This window comes from Oryctolagus cuniculus, chromosome 4, assembly GCF_051225735.1.
Source record: "Oryctolagus cuniculus isolate XC-2025 breed Fujian yellow rabbit chromosome 4, ASM5122573v1, whole genome shotgun sequence".
NCBI classification, from domain to species: Eukaryota; Metazoa; Chordata; class Mammalia; order Lagomorpha; family Leporidae; genus Oryctolagus; species Oryctolagus cuniculus.
In genome coordinates, this window is record NC_142870.1 from 55,322,517 (window position 1) to 55,348,043 (window position 25,527).

Sequence of the window (25,527 nt, forward strand, 5' to 3'; positions counted from 1 at the left end):
AGTAGATGGCAGCTGTTTTTCTATCTCTCACTCAAAGTAAAAATTCTAAAAAGATAAAGGAAAACAGAAAATTATGACATATTAAGCTATAGAAATAATGTACAAATCACACAATATGATAATACTTCATAAAGTTCATGGAAAATAGAATTAAAAGGTAAGTTGATTTTGGTTAAAAAAAACAACTTGAAACCCATGCATACAGAAGTCTCACAAAGTTCATGAAAAATGTATATTATAGAAAACTATACATGGATTTCAAAAATTTTTACAACAAAATAAACGTTTAATTCCATTTTCCTTTTGGAAAATTTGTATACTACTTTCATTTTACAGATTGGGAAACTGAAGTTAACCTTCTGAGAGGTTAAATAACTTTAAACATATTATTTAACCAGTAAGTAGTTGAACTGGTTTTTATCAGCTTTGTCTCACCTGGTAGTTCACATATTCATAATCAAATTCATATTATGAACAAACTTAAGGGCCTGGTGAGCCCCTCACACATCACTTAATGTTTCTTATACAACTGAGTAGCACATGGCTTACATAAAAACATTTAATTCTATCTGTTGTGAAAGTTGATCTTAAATATTCAAAGCAAGGTATATGATATTACTTCACTTTTGACATGGTATGGCTTGGTATTGAGAGATAAACCTCACACTTATCTTCTTAAAAGAACTCTGTCAGCTTCTAGGGACTTTGGAAGGCTCAGCATGATGGTAGACACAAAGCCCTTTGAATCCATTAGAAGAAGGCTGCCAGCCGGCGCCGCGGCTCACTAGGTTAATCCTCCGCCTTGCGGTGCCGGCCGGGTTCTAGTCCAGGTCGGGGCGCCGGATTCTGTCCCAGTTGCCCCTTTTCCAGGCCAGCTCTCTGCTGTGGCCCTGGAAGGCAGTGGAGGATGGCCCAAGTACTTGGGCCCTGCACCCCATTGGAGACCAGGAGAAGTACCTGGCTCCTGCCATCGGATCAGCGCGGTGTGCCGGCCGCAGCGGCCATTGGAGGGTGAACCAATGGCAAAGGAAGACCTTTGTCTCTGTCTCTCTCTCACTGTCCACTCTGCCTCTCAAAAAAAAAAAAAAAAAAAAAAAAAAAAAAGAAGGCTGCCATGTAAACACTAACTGTAGGATTCCAGTGGAGAAGTGATCCAACAAGGCTGTGCTCATGTATGCAACTGCACGACTCATCTGAGGTGGAGGTAGTAAGAAGTTTTTTGAACTCATTTTGTAATTACACCAAGAGTATATTTATCTGGCTACCTTCCAAAAGAGAATAAGAGTGATTCTATTGCATTGTCAGAAAGAATTTTTCCTGAATGACTGTCACAAGCACTTAAGTATTTCTAAAATGTGATCAACTTTCTTTTAATACAAAACATAAGTAATTGTACATTGTGGTATGTAATTATAGAACATATCTATTTCCTTTATATGCTTCATGGAAAATTAGATTTGCCAAGAAAATAAAAATCAATAAACCCTACTTAAAACATACTTTATAGAAGGTTTAATATAAAATGTAATTCCAAAAATGAAATCACAAAATGTAGCACTGATGGAAGATTACAGAGTATGGGGCCAAAGTCAAATAGACCGAAAGTGGGGAAGAATGTATTTGATGACTACACAGCTCAGATGTCCTGGGATATTCCAAACCTCAAATATCCTGTCTCATGGTTGCCAAAAATTACTGTAATGACTCAGGGATTTCAGTACTTAGCATGCAAGTTAGAATTCCCATACAGTCTTTTATATTTAAAAATGGTGCATAAACTTGATAATACTCATTCTGATTTTTTGATGTAAAATATAAATGTGGAACACAAATCCAGTAAACATCATAGAGTAAATTTTACAAGAGGCAAGGATAAATCACATTTAATGGTTGATCAAGAGAAGAGTATCCAGCAGTTGGCCTGGCATCCACAGGTAGGCTGTGGTGGTTTCCAGTTAAATATCAACAATGTCAACCCCATGCTACCTGAGACCACTCTGTGATTATCATGGATCAACACAAGAACAAGACCACTGTGTAATCATGTGGAACACAGGCAAAAACAAACACTACCCAGACCACAAATATTACCCTCCTCACATTCTAGCTAATATGGGACACTGCAGTTTTCTTTATCAATCACAGATGCTCATCTTGCCATCTAGTAAAGAATTATGAGATATTCAATCATGGAATGATTCCCACTTTTTGACTGTGTTCAGTACAGAGCAAAACTATACTTCCTTGAATCCTTCCCCCCATCCTACAGTAAGCCCTTTTTGACTAAGGGATCCCCCAGTTCCCTATAGTCTGTCGTCCACTGTTGTAATGATCAAAATTTGTTCAACTATAGACTTGTTTTGCTAGTCTTTGGCTGAAGGAAATGGATACTAAATATAGATGCACTATATCAAAATGGAGAAAGCAAAATGCATTCATTTTACTATAACAATGCCATTAATACCAGTTGAAATATATTGTTTCTCCAAAAGATATAGCTAAAACTAAGACTAACAGTTTTGAGGGCCAGAATTCAAGATCTATCCCTATATATTTTCTTAATTCTCAATACATGGAATCAGGAAGCTATCTGTTAACTGGAAACTAAAATAATCACATATGTGAATACGAAGTAGGAAATAGAAACATATGCATGTACAAATTCACACCAAATCAAGAGAAACAAGGTTGAAATGAATGGAAGGACTGCATAACCATATCAGTTCTTTAAGTGACAAATAATGTATATGTTGCTAAATTTTAATTTGGAACAACATAAGTTAGAAGATGTCATAGAACACATCCTAGACTGTATACAGGAACACTGTACATCAGCAGAAGCAAGACAGACTTAATCATCCACTTTGAGAAGTTAGTCTTAAGTTGAGGTCTATTGTCCTACTCTTGACCCACACCTGATGTAAAATATTATACTATAGTGATAAAGTAAGTGCTTCTCAAATCTGAACGATCATAAAAACCACCCAGGGATCCTGTGAGAGATCTTGTGTGAGAGCAGATCCTGATACATTCACAAGATCTAGAGTGGAGCCCAAGGCTCTGCCTTTGCAACAAATTCACTAATACTGCTGGTGCAAGGACCATTCCAAGTAGCAGAGATACAAAAATTAGAAGTTATTAGGGCAGGCTAGGAATGTCAGGCACCAGTGCCCACACCTAGAATCATCACCTAGTGTATTGCTGTAGCAGTCCACAACAAATCCCAACCTTTTGTCCAGAGGGGGTTGGGAGTCAACAGCTTGAAGTTCTCTGGCAGCCTAGGGTGGTCCTGGAAGTACTGAGGAAGTTGAATAATAAGACATCTTCCCACTGCATTAACCATCTGTCCTTGTTCCACCAGGGCAAGACTAGAATATTCCTTTTCTTGGATTAAAGGCAAATATCTCCTTTTTGTCTCTGTGATTCTGCAACCTTCACTCCTGAACATATCTTTTCCACTCTCGACATCTGGTTTGATGCAGGCTTTATGTCTAATTCATGTCCTAGGCACTAACAGATCATAAATGGTTTCTTGAGACTTTGGTCAGTTTGCTCTTGAAGAATCATAGAAGGCAAACACTAGATGCTGCTTGAGGGAAACCCAGGCACCCTACATGATATCCCAAAAGTTGAGAGGAAGGGGGCCAAGTGTTTATTTTTCCAGGAGGCCCCAAAAGCATTTCATTTGGGAGATATGGCATTCTTGAGAATATGGTAGTCACAGCCAGACCTGCCATGGTACAGCAGATAAAACCTTACATATGCCCCCAGACTAGTTTCCATTTGTTACTGTACAGCTGCACCTGTGTGATGGTTAAATGAACTAGATGGAGACTCAGTATGAAACCCTACCAGCACCCAGATTTTAAACTCACCTTCAGCAACTGAATTGCTGAAGGTGTTTCTCCCTTAAAAAAAAAAAAAAAAGAGAGTTGGGGAAGCCCTACAGACCGGAGGGAAGGGGCAAAGAAAGAAGGAAAAGAGGGAGAAGGAGAGCATAAGAGAGTTTAAGAGAGAGATCCAGAGACACACAGAGAGAGAGACAGAGATCAGGAGATGGAGAGAAAGAGCCACATGTTCAGGGACAGGTCCTTTTAAAACTTTGCTGGCAGGGGTGGGGTGGGCAGGGAAGTAGGAACAGTGCATCTCATTAGGATGGGGGTAGAGCTGACACTGATAGTTGGGCCATGTGGCCACCTGGTGAAGGTATTTTTGCACCCACTTTAATTACATGCACTAGAGTTAGGGTCAGTGAGTAGGAGAATCACATTGTAGAAAGTTCCAACTTGAGGTTTCTCTGAATTGGCTAATAGGCATGGCCAACATTCAAGTGAATTCCTATGACTGGAAAGTAGGGGAGAGTATAACAGACATGCACCTTTAATTTGATGTCATATTGAATATTTTGCTAGATCAGAGCCCATTATACTCGACAGAAAAGATAATTTATTAATATCAATATGTCTGAGGGCTGATTCTCAACCTTTCCCAAACCCAGTCCTCTATCAGAAAACACTGGCATGCTTAATTTTATTATATTGGCTTCTAACTACATTATGTCCTACATGATATATACCTAAAAATAAACCATAACTAGAAAGTTCACAAAAATGAAAATACAAACCCGAAAACAACACATCACAGAAGTAATCAGAAAGGATTATTTCTGAGGTTTTCTTATCATTCTCATATGCTGAATATCATCTTTAGCTGACTTCTAGGCCTCATAGAAAAGACAGGCAAAATTCAGTTGAAAAGTCTTTTTAAAAAGGGAAGGCACTCCAATTGATTTTAATGGTGTCACACAATAATTATCAAGAGAAAAAATAGTCAATTACCCCTTTTTACCAAAGGGGAAACCAAGACATAATCACACACTGTAGAAATCAGTAGAATATCCTCCAGGTGGTATGCTCTCAAACATTTTGTGAATCATTTTGCTGAAAAAGAAATACCTACTTGCAAGTGAAACATTAATCTCACACTGTTAAATCAGAAGCAGAATGATAATTATTTGTGGTACTGATCTTATGCCACTAATGAGATCTTTAGAAAAACCAGTGTGCCAACTCACAGTTCATGTTCAGCATATCCAGAAATTAAAACACATCTCTAAACCAAGTGCAAAACCATTGTGCTTTTGTATTGGGGGAAAAATGGGATTCATCTAAGTAGCAAGAATGCGTTATAGGCTTTCCACTTACCACAAAACATATCTATTAAGAATTCTATAAAAATAGAAACAAAGAAGTTAACATTCTTGTTACTATGTATTTTCTTAAAAAAGAATGCAATTACCCGTTTGAGGCTGAGGAACTTTGGGATCTTCAGATCTCTTAGCTGTTGGTACAATCCATGGGGTTTCACTTGATGCTATATTGAAAAGAAACAGAATTTGCTGACTGTGCTTTTAGAGGAGAAAAGAGAAACTGGTTGCTGGTATGGTTAAGTGGCTACCACAGCCTGCAATAAAAAGCACCATTAATCCAGTGAAAAGTCATTAGACATTGGGAAGAAATCAATATAAATCAATCCAAAAAGCATTTGACTAGCAGCTAGAAAAAGACCAGAGTTTGGTGTCAAATTCATAATACTTTTAAGGAAGAAAACTAACCAAATGGGTTTTGTAGAGTTAACAGACTCCAGTTTTTACTAAATTGGTAGAAAACCCAACCCAATAGTTAAGTTGCTTTTTTAAAAACCAAATTAACCACTTGTCTGCCCGAGTTCACTGAATTCATCAGTGCAGTGAGGTTTGCAGAGATAGAACCCGGTAAATGCCTGCTACAGAACTAAGCAATCACCACCCACTCCTGCAACATCAAGTGTAAGGTGCTCTTATTACCCAAGGATCCCTCAGTTTTCTCAAAAGGGAAGAGTGTTTTTGCCTCAGGAAATTCTGGAAGCCTTTTTGGAGCTGGAATGAAATACACAAGGGAAGTTATGAACTGAGGTACAAGTAACAGAGAAAAGCTTTTAAAATCTCAAGCTTGCAAAAACAAATAACAGTAACAACAAAACACACAAGAAAGCAAATTGTATCATGTAAAGTATGGAACCTTTACTAATATTTATGTTCCAAAGCTGGGTAATATAATTTAATATAATAAAGTTTATTTTATAGATTTTCACAATCAAGTCACTAAATCTGTTTCTGGGCTTGTTTTAACCACCCTTATTAAAACTCTTGTTTTTGATTCTTCAGCTATCTTTACAGATGTTTGTCACATATCTCACTTAAAGTCACACCAAGCACACATGTATTTGAGGTAGAAAATGTCCAAATAGGGGCCAACGCTGTGGCGCATGGGGTTAAAGCCATGGCCTGAAGTGCCAGCATCCCATATGGCTGCCAGTTCTAGTCCTGGCTATTCCACTTCCCATCCAGCTCCTGTTATTTCCTGGGAAAGCAGTACAAGATGGCCCAAGTCCTTGGGCCTCTGCACCCACGCGGGAGACCGGAAGAAGCTCCTGGCTTTGGATTGGCACAGATCTGGCCGTTGTGGCCAATTGGGGAGTGAACCAGAAGATGAAAGACCTCTCTGTCTTGACCTCTCTCTGTAACTCTTCAAATAAATAAAATAAATCTTTAAAAAAGAAAATGTCCAAATAGCTTTAAAAATAGAATTTGGCAACTACATGGATTTATTTATGTTTCTCTCTCCATTTAAAAATACTGCATTCAAAAAATTCTAAGAAGCAATCTGCAGAAATATCAATATATTTTCTGTCAAAAGTGAGAATTAAATAAAAACATTTAGAGAAAATGCAAAAATTACCAATCTTTTCAGTGACACAATGATTTTGAATTAGAAGAATCAATATAGTATCAAAATATGATCACCCAAAAGATAAACATCCAAAGGATTTATAATAGGAATAGGCAGACCCTCTTTGGATCCTAAATTGTAAAAATTGTGCCACATTTAAAGGTTTGGGTGTTGGGAACTTATTGTGCTCTAAGTCATTAGTCTTTTTGTTCACTGCAAAGAGATGAATTTGAGTAAACTGCGCTAATGCATGCATACAATTTCCAAGGTAATAAGTTGCAGCATTTAAAAATTTTTACCTAGAGTGCTCAGTGGCAATTCAAACTTAGGTATTAGAATTGTTTGTGATATTTCTGGAGTCCTTTCACTGAGAACTGCAATAAAGAATAATGTGTTAGCAACCTCTTGACCAGGGATTTCATGTTGTGGTTTAATCCTGACTGTGCACTTCATGTTTCAACAGAGACTCATGTGCACACTGAGCAGCCTATGCCTTTTGCAGGAAGGGATCTTCCCAGAAAAGTCACACAGATGAGAAAATTTGGAGGTATATATTCAAAGTACTGCAGAGTAGGAGGGAAGAGCAACATCACAAGTACACAACAAAATACATGCTACTCCTTTTCTTCAGGGGAAAAGAGCCAACAACAAGGCAGGTTAGAGTCACTTGGGCCAAGTAGTAACTAACATGAATGACAGAAAATTCTTATTAAAAAGTACAACACTTTGGGGGTTTCTCCCCAGGTTTAGCATGCTTAAAACTTCCCAAAGCCAATTTAAGCAGAAAGGGTAGACAGAGCCAAGACTTCCAGGTTTCCCCATTTCTCCAAACTCTGGGCATTAAAAGGCTGGTATTGTGTCTGCAAGCCCAAGAGACTGGTTAAAAAGGGCACACAGCTGGCCTCTACCATCCAGACCAGCCTAAACCATCAGTCATCTGGATTAAGGCACACTGGTACCTCTTCAACAGGGTGGGTTCAAGAAATTGGAAAATTACCACCAGAGTGAGGGAAAACAAGTGGAAGAGGAAAGGGGAAATGAAGAAGCAAAGAGCAGGAAGAGGACAGAAGGAGAGGGGAAGGGAGAGTGGGGTACAGAAAGGGAGTTAGAGAATTAGGGTTACTTTCCTGAGTGTTGGGAGTTGTGTATGTTTTAAGAAAAAAAAAAAGAGTTCTTGGAATTACCTAGGGTTGTTTCTGATAGGTCTAATGCACTAGACACAGTGGGTTTAGTGGTTCTTGGTACTGTTTCAGGCGTCACTGAAAGGTAAAAAAGACGACTTTACAAATTAAGATAAGATGATGAAGCAATCAAAGATCACAAGACACCTTTTGTTGCCCTTGAGAATTAAACTAACCTTTATGCAGCCCACTGCTTTTCCAGCTGCCATTGTCAAGGACCCCTTGGCTTGGTGGGTGAACTGACACTCTGGCCCGACCCCCTCTCCTTCTGAGTTTGGTCCACTTCCTTTGTGCTCTTAAACAGCATTCTGCCCCCATCTCCATTAATACATTCTGCTTAATCATAATTTTTAATTTGTCTGCCTTTTTCTTTATATTCAGGGCTTAGTGCAATGCTGGGGTGGAGTATTGATTTATTGTTACCAGTAATAATAGTGATAATAACTTAACACACGAATGAATAGGTGGGCAAATAATAGAATGACCCAAGGCTAAAAGATTAACTTAAGAGTTACTAAAACATGAAATTTCTCCCTCAAACTGTGCTCCATATGTGAAGATTGGAAATAGGCTGAAATTGGGACCAGGAAGATCAAATGTTCAGACACAGGATTCCAATGTTTGATCATAGATGCTGGGTTAGGGAAAGGAAAAAGTCAGGTAAATAGTTTCAGAGAAATAAGAACCAAGATCCCTGAGATCTGGAATGAATTGTTAGCTAGAAAATCCCAGAATTTTTCAGGGTAAGTACATGAAATAAACACAACACTGAATAATACATTGTGGTGCTTTGCCTAAGTATTTCTGAAGTGGAAAATTCTGAGGCAGGTTTGGCAGCAAACTGAGAAATCTGTAGACTCTCATCAGACACTGTGCCAAGAGAAAACATATAATTAGGCAAACTGGGTAAAATCTTCGAGGCAGAAAAGGACTTGGAGTCACCCCTTGGGTTGTGCATATACTTTTTTTCAGGAATTTCATCCAAATGGATTGTCCCAATAGCTTGAGTAGCTTCTACCTCTGTTCCAGTGCCATGAAGGGGGATGAAAGGTTCATTCTGTTCCTTATTTGGGATCACATCATTTGCTAGGTCAGAAATATTCCTACTTGAATGTGTTTCATGAAGTTATTTTACTGCTATAGCAATTTTCATCTTCTCTGTGCTCACAATGAGTCCAAAAGTTTAGTACAAGGCAAATGTCACCGATGTTTCAAGTTATGACAATTTTATGATTTAAAAAAATTCACTTTAGACCGTAGCTTCTTTGCTAAGTGTGGCTTGCAGGAAAACCTTGCCAGATGTTTGTTTCATCAAGCCCTGGAGAAGATGGTATTGCTTTGGCAAAAACTCTGTGGTTCAGAGATTAATGTCTCCCAAGTGGACTGGATTGGGTAGTTTGATTCAAGACAAAAAATGTTGAATATTCGTTGGTAACATGACAAAGTATAATGAAAATGCTTACTGCATTTATTCATTAAATGATTTTTACTGAAGTATATTCTCTACACTATGGTTGTTAATCTACCAGAGACATTTGTTTCTAAATGATTTTAAGGGATTTTTCCTGTACATAGGCTATGGATTTGGTGAGGAATATATGACACTTTGCTAAACTGATCAACCATGGAAGTGAAGAAATGGAAAACAGTCTCATGACTTCATGTTAAGGGAAATGAGCATTTTAGCATAAAATATTTGACTGTTGAGGTTAACAACTTTCATTTAGAGTGAAAAGTATAGTTTTCATATTACATATCTGTTTTAGTATTCAATAGTTCACTTGTATCTGTTGTTCTCCCAAAAATTAAAGAACTAGAATTAATGCTTTGCATTTATGATCAAAATCAATTTTCTACCATCTCTTCACTGAATAAAATATAGGCTTGCATAGATAACCTACTAGTTGTAAATTTTAGTTTTTTTTTTTTTCCTTTAAGGTCAGTAGCATAGGGATCTCATTACCTGTTATGGGCTGTGCTGGGATCTTTTCAACCTCTGGGGTCTTAGATTCAGCAGGTAATGCCAAGGTTTCATTCTTAGCTAAAAAAAAAAGTACAAACAACTTAGTTTACTTCCTCATAAAAGTTTCCAAAATACCTCATTCAAAACATAATCAAGGAAGAGACTATTTTTTACAGTACAAACTACTCATTCCTCTTTCTATCAGCCAGTCAACAACTTCATTGTGCATTTTCAGTAGAGTCTAGTATGAACAGATGACAGACTACAAAATTCTTATTAAGCCAAGCTAGTTCTTTGAGACTTGGCATTATAGTGAAGAAAGAAATCACAATGTAATGGATTAGAAAAATCTCAAATTAATCTGATTTGCAGGTCTGGAATGCATAGATTATGGTGCAAACAGTTGCTAGAATTTTACATTCAAATACTCCCAATTTTTAAAAAGATCAATGAATAGACTTTTTTCATTAATAAATGGTAAAAATGTTACAGTTTATCATGCCAAAATTTAAGACAACAAATTCAGGAAAACAAAACATAGGAAACTAAGTTATTTGAAAATACTTGTGGCAAAAATAAAAATGACCATCAGTTAGTAAATTTTGAGTCATATGTTAACACAGAACTTCCTTTTTACTCTCTGAAAATTTAGTGCAAAGAATTTTTTCTCTATTTTTTCCTTTTTATGCAATTATTTGGGAAATTTCTCCTAAAATTCGAGTGCTCTTTTTCACAGAAAACATATTTATAAGCCAGCTTTTGCCAATGATGAAGATGCTCTTCATGCTTAAACCGCACTTCAGATGAATTCTATTTAGCACACTGAACCACTGGCTTGCTAATATTTTGAAACCATCTGATTGCATTAAAGAGTCCATCCATTTTGTGATACCTTGATCATACCACTTTGAGCTGGTTAAATAAGCAATTTAGGGTCCTAAGGCTACAGATAACTTGGGTTTCTCAATTCACTACTGAATTTGGGGCTGGATGATTTATATGTGTGTGCAAGTGTGTACATTTGCATGCTCTCCTGTGTACTGTAAGCTGTTCAGCAGCATCTGTACTTTACCCATTGGATTCTAAAAATGTTTCCAGAGTTGTGATAGCCAAAAACGTCTCTGCACACTACAAAATATTCCCTGGGGGACAAAACAGTCCCCTGTAGAGAACTACTGATCTAATTTTTTATTTCAAAGTTCTCCAAACATCCAAATTTTGTTATATACAGTTTACATCACTCTTGAAAGGACCATTTTCTTCTCCTTAGCTTATGTGAGTACAAAATATTTATTTACATCTGATGCAGTTAAAGAATTAAAAGTCATTTCATAACATAGATGGAAATAATTTTTCAATCTACATTGATGGAAGTGTTCAACAGATTCTCACAGTTAATTATTTTCAGGAGTGAATGAAAGTGCTATACATAGTTATCACAAAAGCTAATGTCAGTGTGAATCTGAGAAGTTGCACAGCATGTTTGTACAACAGAAATGCTTAATACCCTGCAAGTTTATTTAGCGAGGCATAAAGAGAAGGATCTCTTTCTGTACTAACAACAACAAAAAAAATAGATCTGCTACCACTGTGATAAATTCTTTTAATATTTTAAAATTTTATCAATTTTTCCTGACTCCTTTTGAACTCAGACTTTGTTTAGAACCATTCTGATTTTTTTTTTTTTTTGACAGGCAGAGTGGACAGTGAGAAACAGAGAGAAAGGTCTTCCTTTTCCGTTGTTTCACCCCCCAATGGCTGCTGTGGCAGGCGCGCTACTGTGGGCGCACCGTGCTGCTCCGAAGCCAGGAGACAGGTGCTTCCTCCTGGTCTCCCAAGCAGATGCAGGGCCCAAGGACTTAGGCCATCCTCCACTGCACTCCCTGGCCACAGCAGAGAGCTGGCCTGGAAGAGGAGCAACCGGGACAGAATCCGGTGCCCTGACTGGGACTAGAACCCCGTGTGCTGGTGCCACAGGCAGAGGATTAGCCTATTGAGCCGCGGCGCCGGCCATTCTGAATGATTGCACAGGATGAAGCTTTCAGATTTTTCTTAAGCATTGGACCAGTTACTTTCAGCATGTACTACAAGAAAATGGTATTTTTTAAAATGTAATATTAGGGGCTGGGATTCAGTACAGGAGTTAAAATGCCTGAATCCTATATTGGAGTACTTGAGTTGAGTCCAGAGTCTGCCATGATTTTCCCTTCCTGCTAATGAGCACTTTGGGAGGCACTGGTTCAAACTGTTAGGTCCCTGGCACCCACAGGGGAGACTTGGATGGAGTTCGGGGATCCTGGCTTTCCCCTTGCGGAGTGCTGGCTGTTATGAATATTTTGGAGTAATCCAGTCTAAAGAACATCTCTGTCTTTTTGATCTTCAAATAGAATAAAGTAAATATGTTTTAAAAATAAATGTAAAATAGTAAGATTTTCCTTTAATAACCTCTTCTTTTACATTTTCTCTTTCAGAGCATCTTGGCCAATCTGTTCCTTCTCATTTAATTATACCATTATTCTCAGTGACTCCCCACGTGATTAGGGTTTTCTTTTTCTTTTTCTTTTTTTTTTTTTTTAACATTTCTACATCCTAGACTTTGCATTCAATGCTTTGAATTGTTTTAGTTCCTAATATTAAAAACATTCTTAGCTGGCAATTGCATTAATCTAATATTAGGCTGTTGATGAAGAAACATAGCAAACTACCTTCCTAAGAGATAGCTCCATAAACAAGAATGTCAAATTGTTAAGTCAACAACAGGAGTCACTGTGTACTTACTTCTTATGTGGGATCTCTGTCCTTAATGTGTTGTCCAATGTGAATTAATGCTATAACTAGTACTCAAACAGTATTTTACACTTTGTGTTTCCATGTGGGTGCAAACTATTGAAACCTTTACTTAATATATGCTAAACTGATCTTCTGTATATAAAGAGAATTGAAAATGAATCTTGATGTGAATGGAATGGGAGAGGGAGCAGGAAATGGGAGGGGTGCGGGTGGGAGGGAAGTTATGGGGGGGGAAGCATTGTAATCCATAAACTGTACTTTGGAAAATTATATTTACTAAATAAAAGTTTAAAAAAAAGATAGCTATAATCCTTATAGAGACATAGCACACTTTTAATTAGGACATTCCAGACATCAGAAAAATCAGCCAAAGAGAGAGATTTGAATGGAAGACTCTTGGCATTTCATTTCAGTCCCTAAGCATTCACTTCCACTGTCTGTACACAAGTACACTCTTGGCGATAGGAGAGAAAAATGCCATGAGCACAAGGCCTCAAATCCAGGGAAGTCCATTCGCTCTATTATTCTTTTCTATCATTTTTTTTCAACACAGTTCTTCCCTCTAATTTTTGGCAGATTAAGTCTTGAATTTGGCAAACCCTTTGCATGTCCCTGGGAAATCTGTGTAATCCTAGCTTTCTTGTTTACTTCTCTCATTATTCACACCATGTGTCCTTAGAACAAAAGCTATTCCATCTCTTGATGTCCCGTGATGGGCTTTGCTGGAATGGGGATATTATTTTTAGGATTGACTCCCTCAAAAAATACGACTTTTCTAAATTGAAGAATAATTAACTTCAGAAAATTTTATTTCTCCCTTGGTAGTATAAAAGAACAGTTTTGCCTACACTATTCTTCTAAAAAAAAGTTTCTACATAGTAAACAATCAACAAAATAAAAAGGCAGCTATGAATAGGTAGAAAATATTTGAAAACCATGTATTTCATAAAGATGAAATATCTGAAATTTATGAAAGTACTTCAAAAAGCTCATGGAAAATGGAATTAAAAGATGTGTATTTTTGTGCAAAATTTTCAAAGAAGGTTATGCATTTTTTACTATAGTATACACTTTTTGTGAATTGTTGCCTAGATTTCAGAACCTTTTGCACCAATATCACTTATCTTTTAATTCAATTTTCCACAAACTTTTTGAAATTCCTTTGTATAAGTAACACATACAACTTAATAACAAAGGCAGCTGCCTCAAAAAACAAATAATCTTATTAAGAAATGGGTAAAGAACCCAAACAGTCATTTCTCCAAAGATACGGTCAACAGCTACATGAAAAAGTGCTCAATATCACTGTCAGGAAAATGAAATTAAAACCGTAATAAAATATCATTTCACTCTTGTTAGGATGGCTATTACCAAAAATACTCAAGCAATAACAAGTGTTGGTGAGGCTGTGCAGAAAGGGGAATTCTTATTATATTGTTTTTCAGATGTATTTATTTATTTGAAAGGCAGTGTTAAAGAGAGGAAGAAAGAGACAGAGATATCTTCCATTCACTGGTTCCCTCCTTAAATGGCTGCAGTGGCCAGAGTTGGGCCAGTCCGAAGCCAGGAGCTTCTTCTCGGTCTCCCAAGTGGGTGCAGGGGCGCAAGCACTTGGGCCATCCTTCACTGCCCTCCCATTAGCGGGGAGCTGGATTGGAAGTGGAGCAGCCAGGATTTGAACCTGTACCCATATGGATGCTGGCACTGCAGGAAGTGGCTTTATCCATTATGCCACAACACTGGCCCCAGAAAGGGAATTCTTATACAGAATGTAAATTAGTGCGCCCATTATAGAAAACAATATTATGGTTCCTCAACAAATTTAAAAGAGAGCAACCATATGACTTAGCAAGCCTTCTACAGGGTATATGCCCAAAGGAAATGGAATAAGAACCTCATTAAGACAGCTTCATTCAGCTTTAGAAAAGGGGAAAATCCTGCCACTTGTGACAACATGGATGAAACTGAAGAACATTATGAAGGAACCTCAAAGAGTTCACATAAAATGTGCTTTACAAAACAAAACAAAACAAAAAAACTATGCATGGATTTTAATTTTTTTGCATCAAAGTGAATTTACATTTTAATTTCATTTTCTATGAACTTTGTGAAATCTTCTCATTTGCTAAGTGAAACACGCCAGGCATAGAAAGAAATATACTACGTGGTTTCACTTTTGTATGGATTCTCATTAAATAAAGTGAGATCCATGGTGAATGAAGCACAGTAGAGTGGGAGTAGGAGACGGGGAAATATAGGACCAAAGGTAAAAAGTTGCAGACACACAGAAACAATGCCTAGAAATCTAAGGTCCAAGGAGAGAATTATAGTTATAATACTGTGTTGTATACTGGAAATAATTTTCATAAAGTTCTTCTTTCCCCCCTTTCCAAATAAGTCTTTCTCAGACACAAGGTATGACATGTATTTTCTGGGCAGAGAACACATGAGTCCAAGAGTCTTGACCTTTGTGTCTTCCAAACACAGGTTCAATGAGAAACATCAATTTGGAAGGTTCCTGGCAACACCACACTGATGCAAGGTATGGCTGAGTCACAGGGCTTTGGTAGCTAGATGGGAAGTGACCAAGTGCAACTTACAAATTCAGAAAATGCAGTTCAGAGTCACTTATTTACATTCTTGGAGGTAACTCACTTGACAACTTTTGGGCATGATTATTTTACAGCAAAAAGAAATGCACACAATCACAGAGATATATTGGCAATCATTTTCCTATTTTAGTAAGATGGTGCTACATAAATCTTAAGAATTTTTCTAAAGTTGTTAGATCTAACAGTTCCCAGTTAGTTAAGAATTTTTCTATTTAAGGCTTGTCTTCTCTTCCTTCCAGGAGTTTCTCAAAATTAACTCCTAAGGAGAACTTAAGAGTTCATCTTTTAAAACTCTTATAATCTCGGCCAGCGCCGTGGCTCAACAGGCTAATCCTCTGCCTAGCGGCGCCGGCACACAGGGTTCTAGTCCCGGTCGGGGCGCCGGATTCTGTCCCGGTTGTCTTCCAGGCCAGCTCTCTGCTGTGGTCAGGGAGTGTAGTGGAGGATGGCCCAAATACTTGGGCCCTGCACCCCATGGGAGACCAGGAGAAGCACCTGGCTCCTGCCTTCGGATCAGCGTGGTGCACCGGCTGCAGCGCGCCAGCTGCGGCGGCCATTGGAGGGTGAACCAACGGCAAAGGAAGACCTTTCTCTCTGTCTCTCTGTCTCTCTCTCTCTCACTATCCACTCTGCCTGTCAAAAAAACAAACAAACAAACAAAAACAAAAACAAAAAAAACCAAAAAACTCTTATAATCTCATTGCCTCACATCAAACAATTTTAAAAACATTTTTATCCCATTAATTCCTTATATAAAATGTCTGGATATTGAAAAACACAAAGAGAAATGACAATTTTTTCCTCCCTCACTTCTAAAAATTAAGTCACTTGGCATTGTGTGGACAGAACTTCTCAACATCTGGCCTTGCCCTGCCTCCCCAAAGAAGAAAAATTGAAAAAATAGACATTAAAAATTTGGTACCTCATTAAATTGAACACTTGTTTTTTTCATCGTGGGGGGGGGGGAGATATGGCTAGATCTTCCATCTGTATGTTTACTCCTCATAGTCCCCCACCTCAACAGTCCAGTTCACTCCCCCAAAATCCCTAATAGCCTGGGCTGGGCCACATTGAAGCCAGGATCCTGGAATCCAATCTGGGTCTCTGACACAGGGACACAAGTCTTTGAGCCATCACCTGCTGCCTCCAAGGGTGCACGTTAGCAGGAAAGTGGGGTGGAAATGGAGTAGCCGGGACTTGAATCAGGTACTCAGATATGGGGTGAAGGCATCTAAATGGCTGAGTCAAATTCCTTCTCCAGAGATGAAGAATCTGTAAGAGGTAACTGGGTTGATGGTTTCTGAGGTCTGCACCTCACCAGCAGCTGCTTAATGGGAGCCACTTATCAGAATGCATGCTCTATAAGACAGAGGCCACAGAGAGCCTGGCCTGACTTAACGATCTGCCTCCTTAGAACCTACTCTATCATCTCTCACAGTATTTATTGGAGTAAAAAGTCCTTTTTGTTATATCTTATCATTTCTTCCCTCTCTCAACCAAAATAGATAAAGCTTCAACTTAATTTTTCTTCCCAGTATGGGTAGGTACCATGTCTATGTAATTCACCATTGTATCTCCCCTGCCAAAACTCAGTTTCCGAAAACATGAAAATGTTTGAGAAGTATTTACTGAATGAATGTTATCAAACTATGACTTGGGGCTCTGTTTTTTCAACTATACAAAGGGAAGCTTCAATTGTATATTGAAAGTTGAAGCTCATAGCCAGTACTTACTCAGGGAGAACATCCTGTCTTTTAAAGTTTTAATTTCTAGTGCACCTTGCTCTTTCTTACCATATGTATCAAAAGCTCCAGATATTCTCCAAAGATGGTACAGGTTCTCAAAAGTGGGTTCTCAAAGTGTGGTCTCTGGACCAGTAGCATCAGTGTCACTTGGAAACTTATTAGAAATGCAATTCTGAGGCCCTACCCCAGAACAACTGAATCAGTAACTCTGGCAGTGAGTCTAGCAGTCTCTGTGCACAAGAGCCTTCCAGGTGTCTCTGATGCTCTATTAAGTCTGAGATCCTCAGAGGTTGTACAATTCAGCACCTGACTTGCTTCTCAGTGGCATGAACCAACTCAGCCTTGTTACTACTACAATTATTCCCCAGGTCTCATTTAAGTGGACTTGACTATCTTTTTATTATTATGGTTTTTTTTTCAATTCTGAAATCATATTGAAGCAATATCAATCTCAAACAAATGACAATTCAAATAGACCTGAACTTTACAAACCATTTCTCAATAAAAATAACAGAAAACATAATAAATCAAGAAATGGGCAAAGGACGTGAACAGACAGTTCTCAAAAGAATAAATAGAAATGACCAACAAATATGTGAAAAAATGCTCAGTAGCACTAGCCCCCAGGGAAATGCAAATCGAAACCACAGTAAGATATCACATCACCCCTGTCAGAATGGCTATTACCCAAAAAGCAAAAAGCAATGAAAACTGGCAAGGATATGGAGAAAGGGGAACTCTTATACACTGTGAGAATGTAAATTAAGGTAGTATGGAGATTTCTTAAACTAGATATACACTTGTCATATGAAAATATTTGGTGGTTACATAGTATAATTTAGAATAATTTCTCTATTTAAAAATTATACCTATATTACTGAGTATATTTTGAATAATTGGATAAATACTCTTCTTTTACACATGTCAATATATTTCATTATATGTGGTTTGAATACCTCCAACTTTCCAGCCTCTGTTTCTCTATTCTTTACCTGGAGAGCCTCAACTCATTTCCAATCCCAAGAATACCAATGCTAGTATTCAGTCATAACAAAGTGCAAATATAAAAATTAGCTGCTTACCGAGTTGCGCCTTGATTGCATCTGAAATCTCCAACATTATGGACATAGGAAGTTTTACAGCAGTTTCATTAAGACCAGGAATAATAAGGTGGACTGTAAGGAAATATATACTAGTAAGGCCAGGATAAGAAAATGCACCATTGGATAAAATAAAGCTTATGGTATAAGCACTAGAAACTATGAAGCATAGCACTGATAAATACTTTGTCTAGTCAATTTTAACTCAATTTTAAAATGTTGGAAAAAATGACAGCACTTTCTAAATAAAGCATTTTTCATATATAGATTTCAGCTACTATATTGGTCTGTTTTTAATACATGAACTCAAAAATTATAAAATGTTTAAAACGTGTGGCGAACAAAAAATATCATAAATGATGATTTTTAAGAACAGTTAAACAAGAGAAACACTCCCTCAAAACTGCAAATGATCCATGGGGCAGGTAAGACAGTCACATCATTCCCACTGGGCAAGGGCTATAGCTATTTCTTTTTTGTTTGGTCTTTTTAAAAAAATTTATTTAAGGTATACACATTTTAGTGTTTCATATAAACACATTTAGCTATTTCTTTAACACACCACAAGAAAGGTAGTTTCTTGGCTCGTAGCCTGGAATGGACCTAAGTCAGGCTGTTAAACAATGAAATGAAATGAATCAATATCAATGTAATAGAATTGCCTGTGGGGTAAAACTCCATCAAGTGCCCTACCATCAAAAGCCAGACTTGTTTAACCCAGGTATGGGATTTCAAGGTTGACTCACCTAATATGGTTCCTCCCAGGGGAGTCCTTTCTGGGGATTTAGTTGAAGCCCTGTGAGTAACATTCTGAATCACTGCGGAAATACAAAAGACAATAGTGTAATAGGGGAAAAAGCCACGAAGAGCCATTTAAGGGTTCCTTCTCTTCCACCAAGATACTTTCTGGAAGTAATGGATTAATTTAATAATTTGAAAAACTAGAAGCCAAAACAAAATCAACTGGATACTGACATGAAGTAAGATATCACAACTCTTGGAACCTGAGCTTCTTTACTTCCTCTATAGTGACTACTAGATCACAGTCTATATTTTCATTAATGTAAATATTCTATATTAATATTTTTCCTATTTATGCTAACTTAATCTTGACAAAAGCCCATGTACTTAACTTTTTAAAATTAAGAGTTGTTTTGTCCCCAAGCTTCTGACCAGTGTAACTTGCCTAACATTTGGCATATTGGTATGAAGGCCAGAATTATGTATTAACTTCTAATTTACTAGACAATAGTTCCTCCAAACTTTTTCAGTCAACCAGCAATTAGAAAAATTGAAACAGCATGTGCTACACTAGACTTTATTACTTTTAAAAAGTCCTTTAAAAATAGTTCTAAGCCCATACCCAGAGCAAACAAATTACCTTGTTTGATGACTGTTATTGGGATTAGCTTCTTTGGGACATATGCTGGCTGAAAAAAGGGATAGAAAGTCAACTTTCAAGTTAGTATTAACTTTATTGTTTAAAAAACTTATCAGAGAAGTTGAAAACTTGAAGTAGCCCTTTGTTGTTTTAAATGAAGTCTCCTGTGACACTGCCTTAATAGTTGTAGGGCAGGTCTTTTGCTGCAAAATTTTTAAAAACATTATTTTCACTTTTTTTGAAAGGAGAAGGAGGGGGAGTTTGAGGAGGAAGAGAGGGGTAGAGAGAAAGGATTGTCTATATCTCCCCAAATGACCACAACTAAGGCTGGGCCAGGTTGAAGCTGAGAACTCAATTCATGTCTCTCACGTGGGTTGGCAGGGACCCAACTACTTGAGCCATAGCCTGACACCTCCCAGGGTGAGCATTAGTAGGAAGCTGGAATTAGGAGTGAAGTCAGCCTCAAATCCAGGCACTCTGATATAGGATGTGGGCATCCAAGCATTGTCTTAACTGCTAGACCAAATATCTAAACCTGTGCAAAAACCGTTGAAATCATGCATGCCAAGAGGTCTTCAAAAAGTTCATGAAAATGCATATTATAACAAAATTTTACATGGATTCAAAAAAGCTTTGCACCAAAATAACATCACCTTTTCATTCAATTTTTTCCATGAATCTTTGAAATCACCTCATACATCTGCCTCTATCTTATTGGATTCAATTGTTTCTCCCCTAAATATCCAAAGGTTTGGCAGAAGCACTTTCTTTAGAACTCTTGAATACTACTATATTTTCATTGAATTTAGGATCTGTCTTTACATTCCCTCTCAAAATGATGTTAAGACACATCTTTGGGGAGGGGGGTCATGATGGTGGAATAGGGAGGGAGCTTTCTGATAATCTGGGAGAAGGCAGATTAATAAAAGAGGAAATAGGGTAGTCTCAGGGAAGAGATAGGGAAAAAACAGCAGAGGAAACTCTACCATAACTAGGGGGACAGGGTGGACCTGCGTGGAGAGCAGGGACTCTAGCTGCAGAGAGCCTCTGCAACAGTGCTGGAGAGAGAGCCAGCTGCTGCTGAAGCCACTGAAACTGCCCCGCCATTCCCAGTGCACTCTGGGAGGGACGGGGAGACACAAACATGGAGGAATGGAATAAAAGCTGTCGAACTCCAAATGGTTGTCAGACAAAGCTTCTAGCCCATTCCATTAGATGACCTGAGCAGTCCTCTGGACCGAGCAGGACAGTCTTTCCAAGGCCACTGTCACACACCATAGGACAGATAGCAAGAGGCAATACCTGTATCCATCTTGATGCCCATATGTCAGCTTTCAAGTAACTACAGAAGATGGAACTCCATCCATTTATCCCAAAAAGAATTATGGGTATTTCTCTCTTGAGGGGGGAATGTGAGGTAGGAAGTCAGAAATGAGCTTATGTGTGTGTGACAAAGGCCTAAGGAATTGACATTTAGGCCCAGCATCTGCATCTCAAAGTCATCCCGATAACCTTTCAGGTGCAGCCCAGTATCGGCACTTCAAACGTCCTGCCCCTTCTACCCAATAACCATTCTTCCCTTATGGTGGGGCGATGCCAGCCAGGCTTACCCTGCCTGATAATTCGGGGGGGGGGCTGGAAACTCAGAAAGGAATTTTTTGTATTTACATCCAAAAAGTCCTTTGTTCCAGGAGGAGAAGAGGCCTGAAGGCAAGACTGATCCCCTTAAAAACCCCGGCCTCAACCGGAGTGTGTGCTCAGCCCTTTGCCTCTCTGCTGAGCCGCCTGCCTGGCCTGCCCAGGTGTATTCTCTCCAGTCAACCATGTAACCTCACTCTCCCCTAGTCTGGGTGACTGGGCACTCTCTCTCAGGTCCTGTCTGGAGAGGTGCCCATCCGTTCTTATGGATGTCTCTACCCTAATAAACCTTGCTATGTTGCTTTCCCCTGCAAAAAAAGACACACGTTTTAAGCTGAGTAAAGAGCAGTGTTTCAGTATACACGCTTACTGCTGTTGTTACTACAGACACCTGACTACCCTGAGATCCGGACACTGAGTGCTTACTTCCCAGGAAGGCAGAGCCAAGACTAGGATCCAGACCTTTCATACCTGAAAGCCTATACTCTTTACCAGGCTGAATAGACTTACACACAAGGGTGCTTCCCAGAGAACTATGCTTCCTCCATTCAACCAAAGTCCCTCAGGAGTTGCACACGAAGGTTTGATGTTATGGAGTAGCTAGAACTGTACTAGAGATCAGTCTAAAGTTGAGTCACTGGTGGACCTAACCATCAGGACAAGGATAAGACAGAGAGACAGATGGAGACGGCTGAAGAAAAGGACAGTATATACATACACGTACACACACACACACACACACACACGGAATTTGAGTTGAATTTACAGGGCAATGGCACTGAATTCTGATACTTGGATTAACCTGTAAACATGATACAAATGCTCCCTATACCAGATCCACTGATGCTTGAGATGTATTGAATCTGCAGGTCAGGGACGTATTGAATGCATTATAGTTACCAAATAAGCATTTATAGTTGATGCTATCATTTTAATAAATTTTATGCCCATGATAAAGAAGGGAATAATATCAAGTTTATTGTTGATATTTTCTTCATGTATTAAAGTTCTTATGGTTAATTAAAATCCATAAAAACATTTACTATTTTTAAAGGGATACTTGTATTCATTAATCCAGTAATTTTCTTAACAACCTAGCCTAAAGAATTAATTTAAGACACAGGATGTTTATTATCACAATTTTAAACAACCTCATTACCCCAAAGTAGAAGTTTGTCAGACTGTAGTTCAAAATTTCTTAAACTCTATTTTATAAATTGGAAAAATATAAACACCATAAATACAAAGGATGCAAATTAGCATCCACAGTATAAGCCAATTTTATAACAAGTAAGCATAGACAAAAGACCAGAAGGAAACAAATCAATGTATTTTTGAACAGTAATTTTTAATAAGGTGATATTAATCTTATTTTGTGTACCTTTCAAAATCTTACAAATTCTTTACAAGGACAAACTACCTTTATAACATGGGAACGTTATTTTAACCTGCAGTCTGTTGAATGACCACATGTGCTTCTGTCCTGCAAGTCAGCTCATACACAACTGTTAAATAAGGGAATGACATAAATATAATTTAGACAAGACTTTCTCCAGGAAAGGGTAGAGTAGGAATAGAGTAAGTTTCAGTAGGAAAGAAAAACTCTCTCAAGATTGCACTAGTAGGCAGGTACTTCTCAACTTCATCAGAAGAAAATGAAATTTGAGGATCTGACTCAGAACTTTCCCCAGAGAGGACAGTCAGGCCCCTTGCAGCACCCACCTTAATGGCAGCCCCTGCCTCCCATCCAGCTGCACCATCTACCTCTCTAGTGAAAGGGCGTCCAGCATACAGTCTCCATCTCTTTTGAGAAATGTTTTAAAGTAACTTGTATTGTAAAAACTTTGAACATTCACATTTTAGCTTTTTTATCACTATATATATATATATGTTTATAGGGTAATGTGAAGTTCTGATGTAACTATAGGAGGTTTTCAAAAATTTCATGGAAAATGCCTATTATGAAAACATTACACATGGCTTTCCAATTTTTTTTTTGCACCAAAAGGAACTCTTAATTTCATTTTTCGCTAACTTTTTGATGTACTCTCATAAAATGTAAAATTCTTAAAACAAACTAATTCACATATCCATAGCTCCACTGTTCCTTTGTGATTAGAAACTTACAATTTAATCACAGCTATTTTTTTTAAAGATTTATTTACTTACTTGAAAGTCAGTTACATACAGAGAGAAGGAGAGGCAGAGAGAGGGACAGACAGACAGACAGGTCTTCCATTCACTGGTTCACTCCTTAGATGGCCCCAACAGCCAGAGCTGCACCAATCCAAAGCCAGGAGCTTCTTCCTGGTCTTCCACTTGAGTACAAGGCCCAAAGACTTGGGCCATCTTCTACTGCTTTCCCAAGCCATAGCAGAGGGCTGGACTGGAAGAGGAGCAGCCAGGTCTCCAACCGGTGCCCATATGGGATGCCAGCACTGCAGGTGGTGGCTTTACCTGCTATGCCACAGAACTGGCCCAAGAAATTTTTAACTATATAGTATTTGGACACTATCAGTAACTCTGTTCACTCTTCCACTCTGCTGTGCCATAACTCTCAGATATTTATTTCCCCTGTCCTACTGAAACTCCATGCATTTGATCAACATCTCATTACCTCTCTGGCCTGGCTGAATAGCTTTCCCCAGCCCCTGGCAACTACCATCCTACTCCTTACTTTCATGAGTTGGACATCTGAGTTTGAAATGCCTGGTGTGGCAACCTCTAACCACACGGGAGTGCCTGGCAGGGGAGCCACTTTCTCTTTCCAGGTACCAACAATCATTTTTATTAGGTCTGTGGCTATAGCTACAAAGCCTTTTGAATGGCCTGTCCTCTATTTGCCTTGTGAGTCCTGTCATTTAGTGAATGTTTGAAGAAGATTTTCAGACTCTTAACACATTATGGCAGATGTACCTACATGTTGCTATGTTGATTGCCTTTGAATTGGATTACACCAATTTTTATTTCCTTTGCTGTAATAACTTATTCCAAGCAATTTTTTTGACAAGGACTAATGGAAAATGTTCCACTCTTCTCATGAACAGAACAAAGTTTGTTGTGAATTCTTACTTTGGTACAGACTAATGTTTTATTAAGATGATGACAAGAATATATGTACAATATGTGCTGCCAGAAATAAGGAATCATTTACTTGCAGAATTCAATTTTTTTCCTCATAATTGTCTTGCCTAATCTACAATCCTAAGATACAGAACTGGACTGCTGAGCAAAGAGCTATGTCTCTATAAGTTTTGAAGGGCACCAGGAAAATCCTCAATGTCTCTGCCAAAGGCTCTATAACTCCCATCCAGAAATCCCAGTAGGAATCCTTTCTGTGTATAAAACAAAAGTCTAGCTGTGATAACTTCCAAGAAAACACTGCTAAACCAATTACAGCCCAGTTCTAACTGATCTTACTGTGCAACAGTTTCAAAAAATACCCTTGCCCTTTCTGTCCTAAATTATGAACATTTACTGAAGTGTGCTCTAGTGGTAGGCGTGGAGGGCGTGGGACCCCCGGGGTGGGAGCAAGGCAGTGGAAGCCCTGCAGGCTCTTGCAGTTACAGGTGATATGACCTCGGCACAATACCATGGTCCACAGCCACCACCCTGGCACTGTTTTTCTTTGGCCATTTCCTTGCTCTTTTTCCCCATAGCTTATTGATCTCCCTACTCAATTCAAACTTCCATCACTACTTCCTTCCACAGTTCTCTTTCCTCTCCCCTTCATTTAGCAAACATTTTTCAAATATTTATTGTATGCAAGGAAGTGAGCATATTTCTTTCCTTTCATGTTCTGTAAGATATGTTATTAACTTTTAAAAGATTTATTGGAAAGGAGAGAGAGTGTGTGTGTGTGTGTGTGTGTGTGAGAGAGAGAGAGAGAGAGAGAAAATGAGAATGAGTGAATGAATGAATATTAATGAATCTTCTTCTATCTGCTAGTTTACTACCCAAATGGCCAGAGAGGCAGGGCTGGGCCAGGCCAAAGCCAGGAGCCTGGAGCTCCATCCAGGTCTCACAGATGGGTAGTAGAGTCCCATGTACTTGGGCTATCTTCCCAGGTACATTAGCAGGAATCTGGATCTCAAACAGAGCAGCCAGGACTTGAACCAGCACTCTGATACGAATGCAGGCATTACAGGCAGTGCCTTAACTTGAGCCACAGTTGCTGGCCCCCTGAGATATATTATTCTTTTCCTGAATTTTTATATATCCTGTCCCTTAAGAACCATGCCGTACCATACCTTAAGCAGGGTGATTGGTTCAGAGAATTCACTTTACCATTTTTCTGGGGTGGTTGTTGCTGAGCCTCCAGGCCTTAAGACACAGTGTGGAGAATGC

General features: G+C 38.5%; 1 protein-coding gene across 50 annotated transcripts in view; it reads right to left on the bottom strand.

Moving 5' to 3' along the window:
• The window catches only part of ABI3BP (ABI family member 3 binding protein), a 295,737-nt gene that overhangs the window by 115,590 nt on the left and 154,620 nt on the right, over nt 1-25,527 (bottom strand). For 32 of the 50 annotated variants that reach the window (XM_089331596.1, XM_008267027.5, XM_070071996.2 and 29 more), the window contains exons 7-14: nt 19,543-19,591; nt 18,908-18,979; nt 18,144-18,236; nt 9,915-9,992; nt 7,955-8,029; nt 7,070-7,144; nt 5,846-5,917; nt 5,299-5,373 (exon numbers count right to left, since the gene is read on the bottom strand). In XM_089331596.1, coding sequence (XP_089187722.1) covers nt 5,299-5,373; nt 5,846-5,917; nt 7,070-7,144; nt 7,955-8,029; nt 9,915-9,992; nt 18,144-18,236; nt 18,908-18,979; nt 19,543-19,591 — 589 coding nt within the window. The remainder of the gene's footprint in view (nt 1-5,298; nt 5,374-5,845; nt 5,918-7,069; nt 7,145-7,954; nt 8,030-9,914; nt 9,993-18,143; nt 18,237-18,907; nt 18,980-19,542; nt 19,592-25,527) is intronic. The other 18 variants (XM_089331598.1, XM_089331580.1, XM_089331579.1 and 15 more) reach the window with 3 other exon arrangements.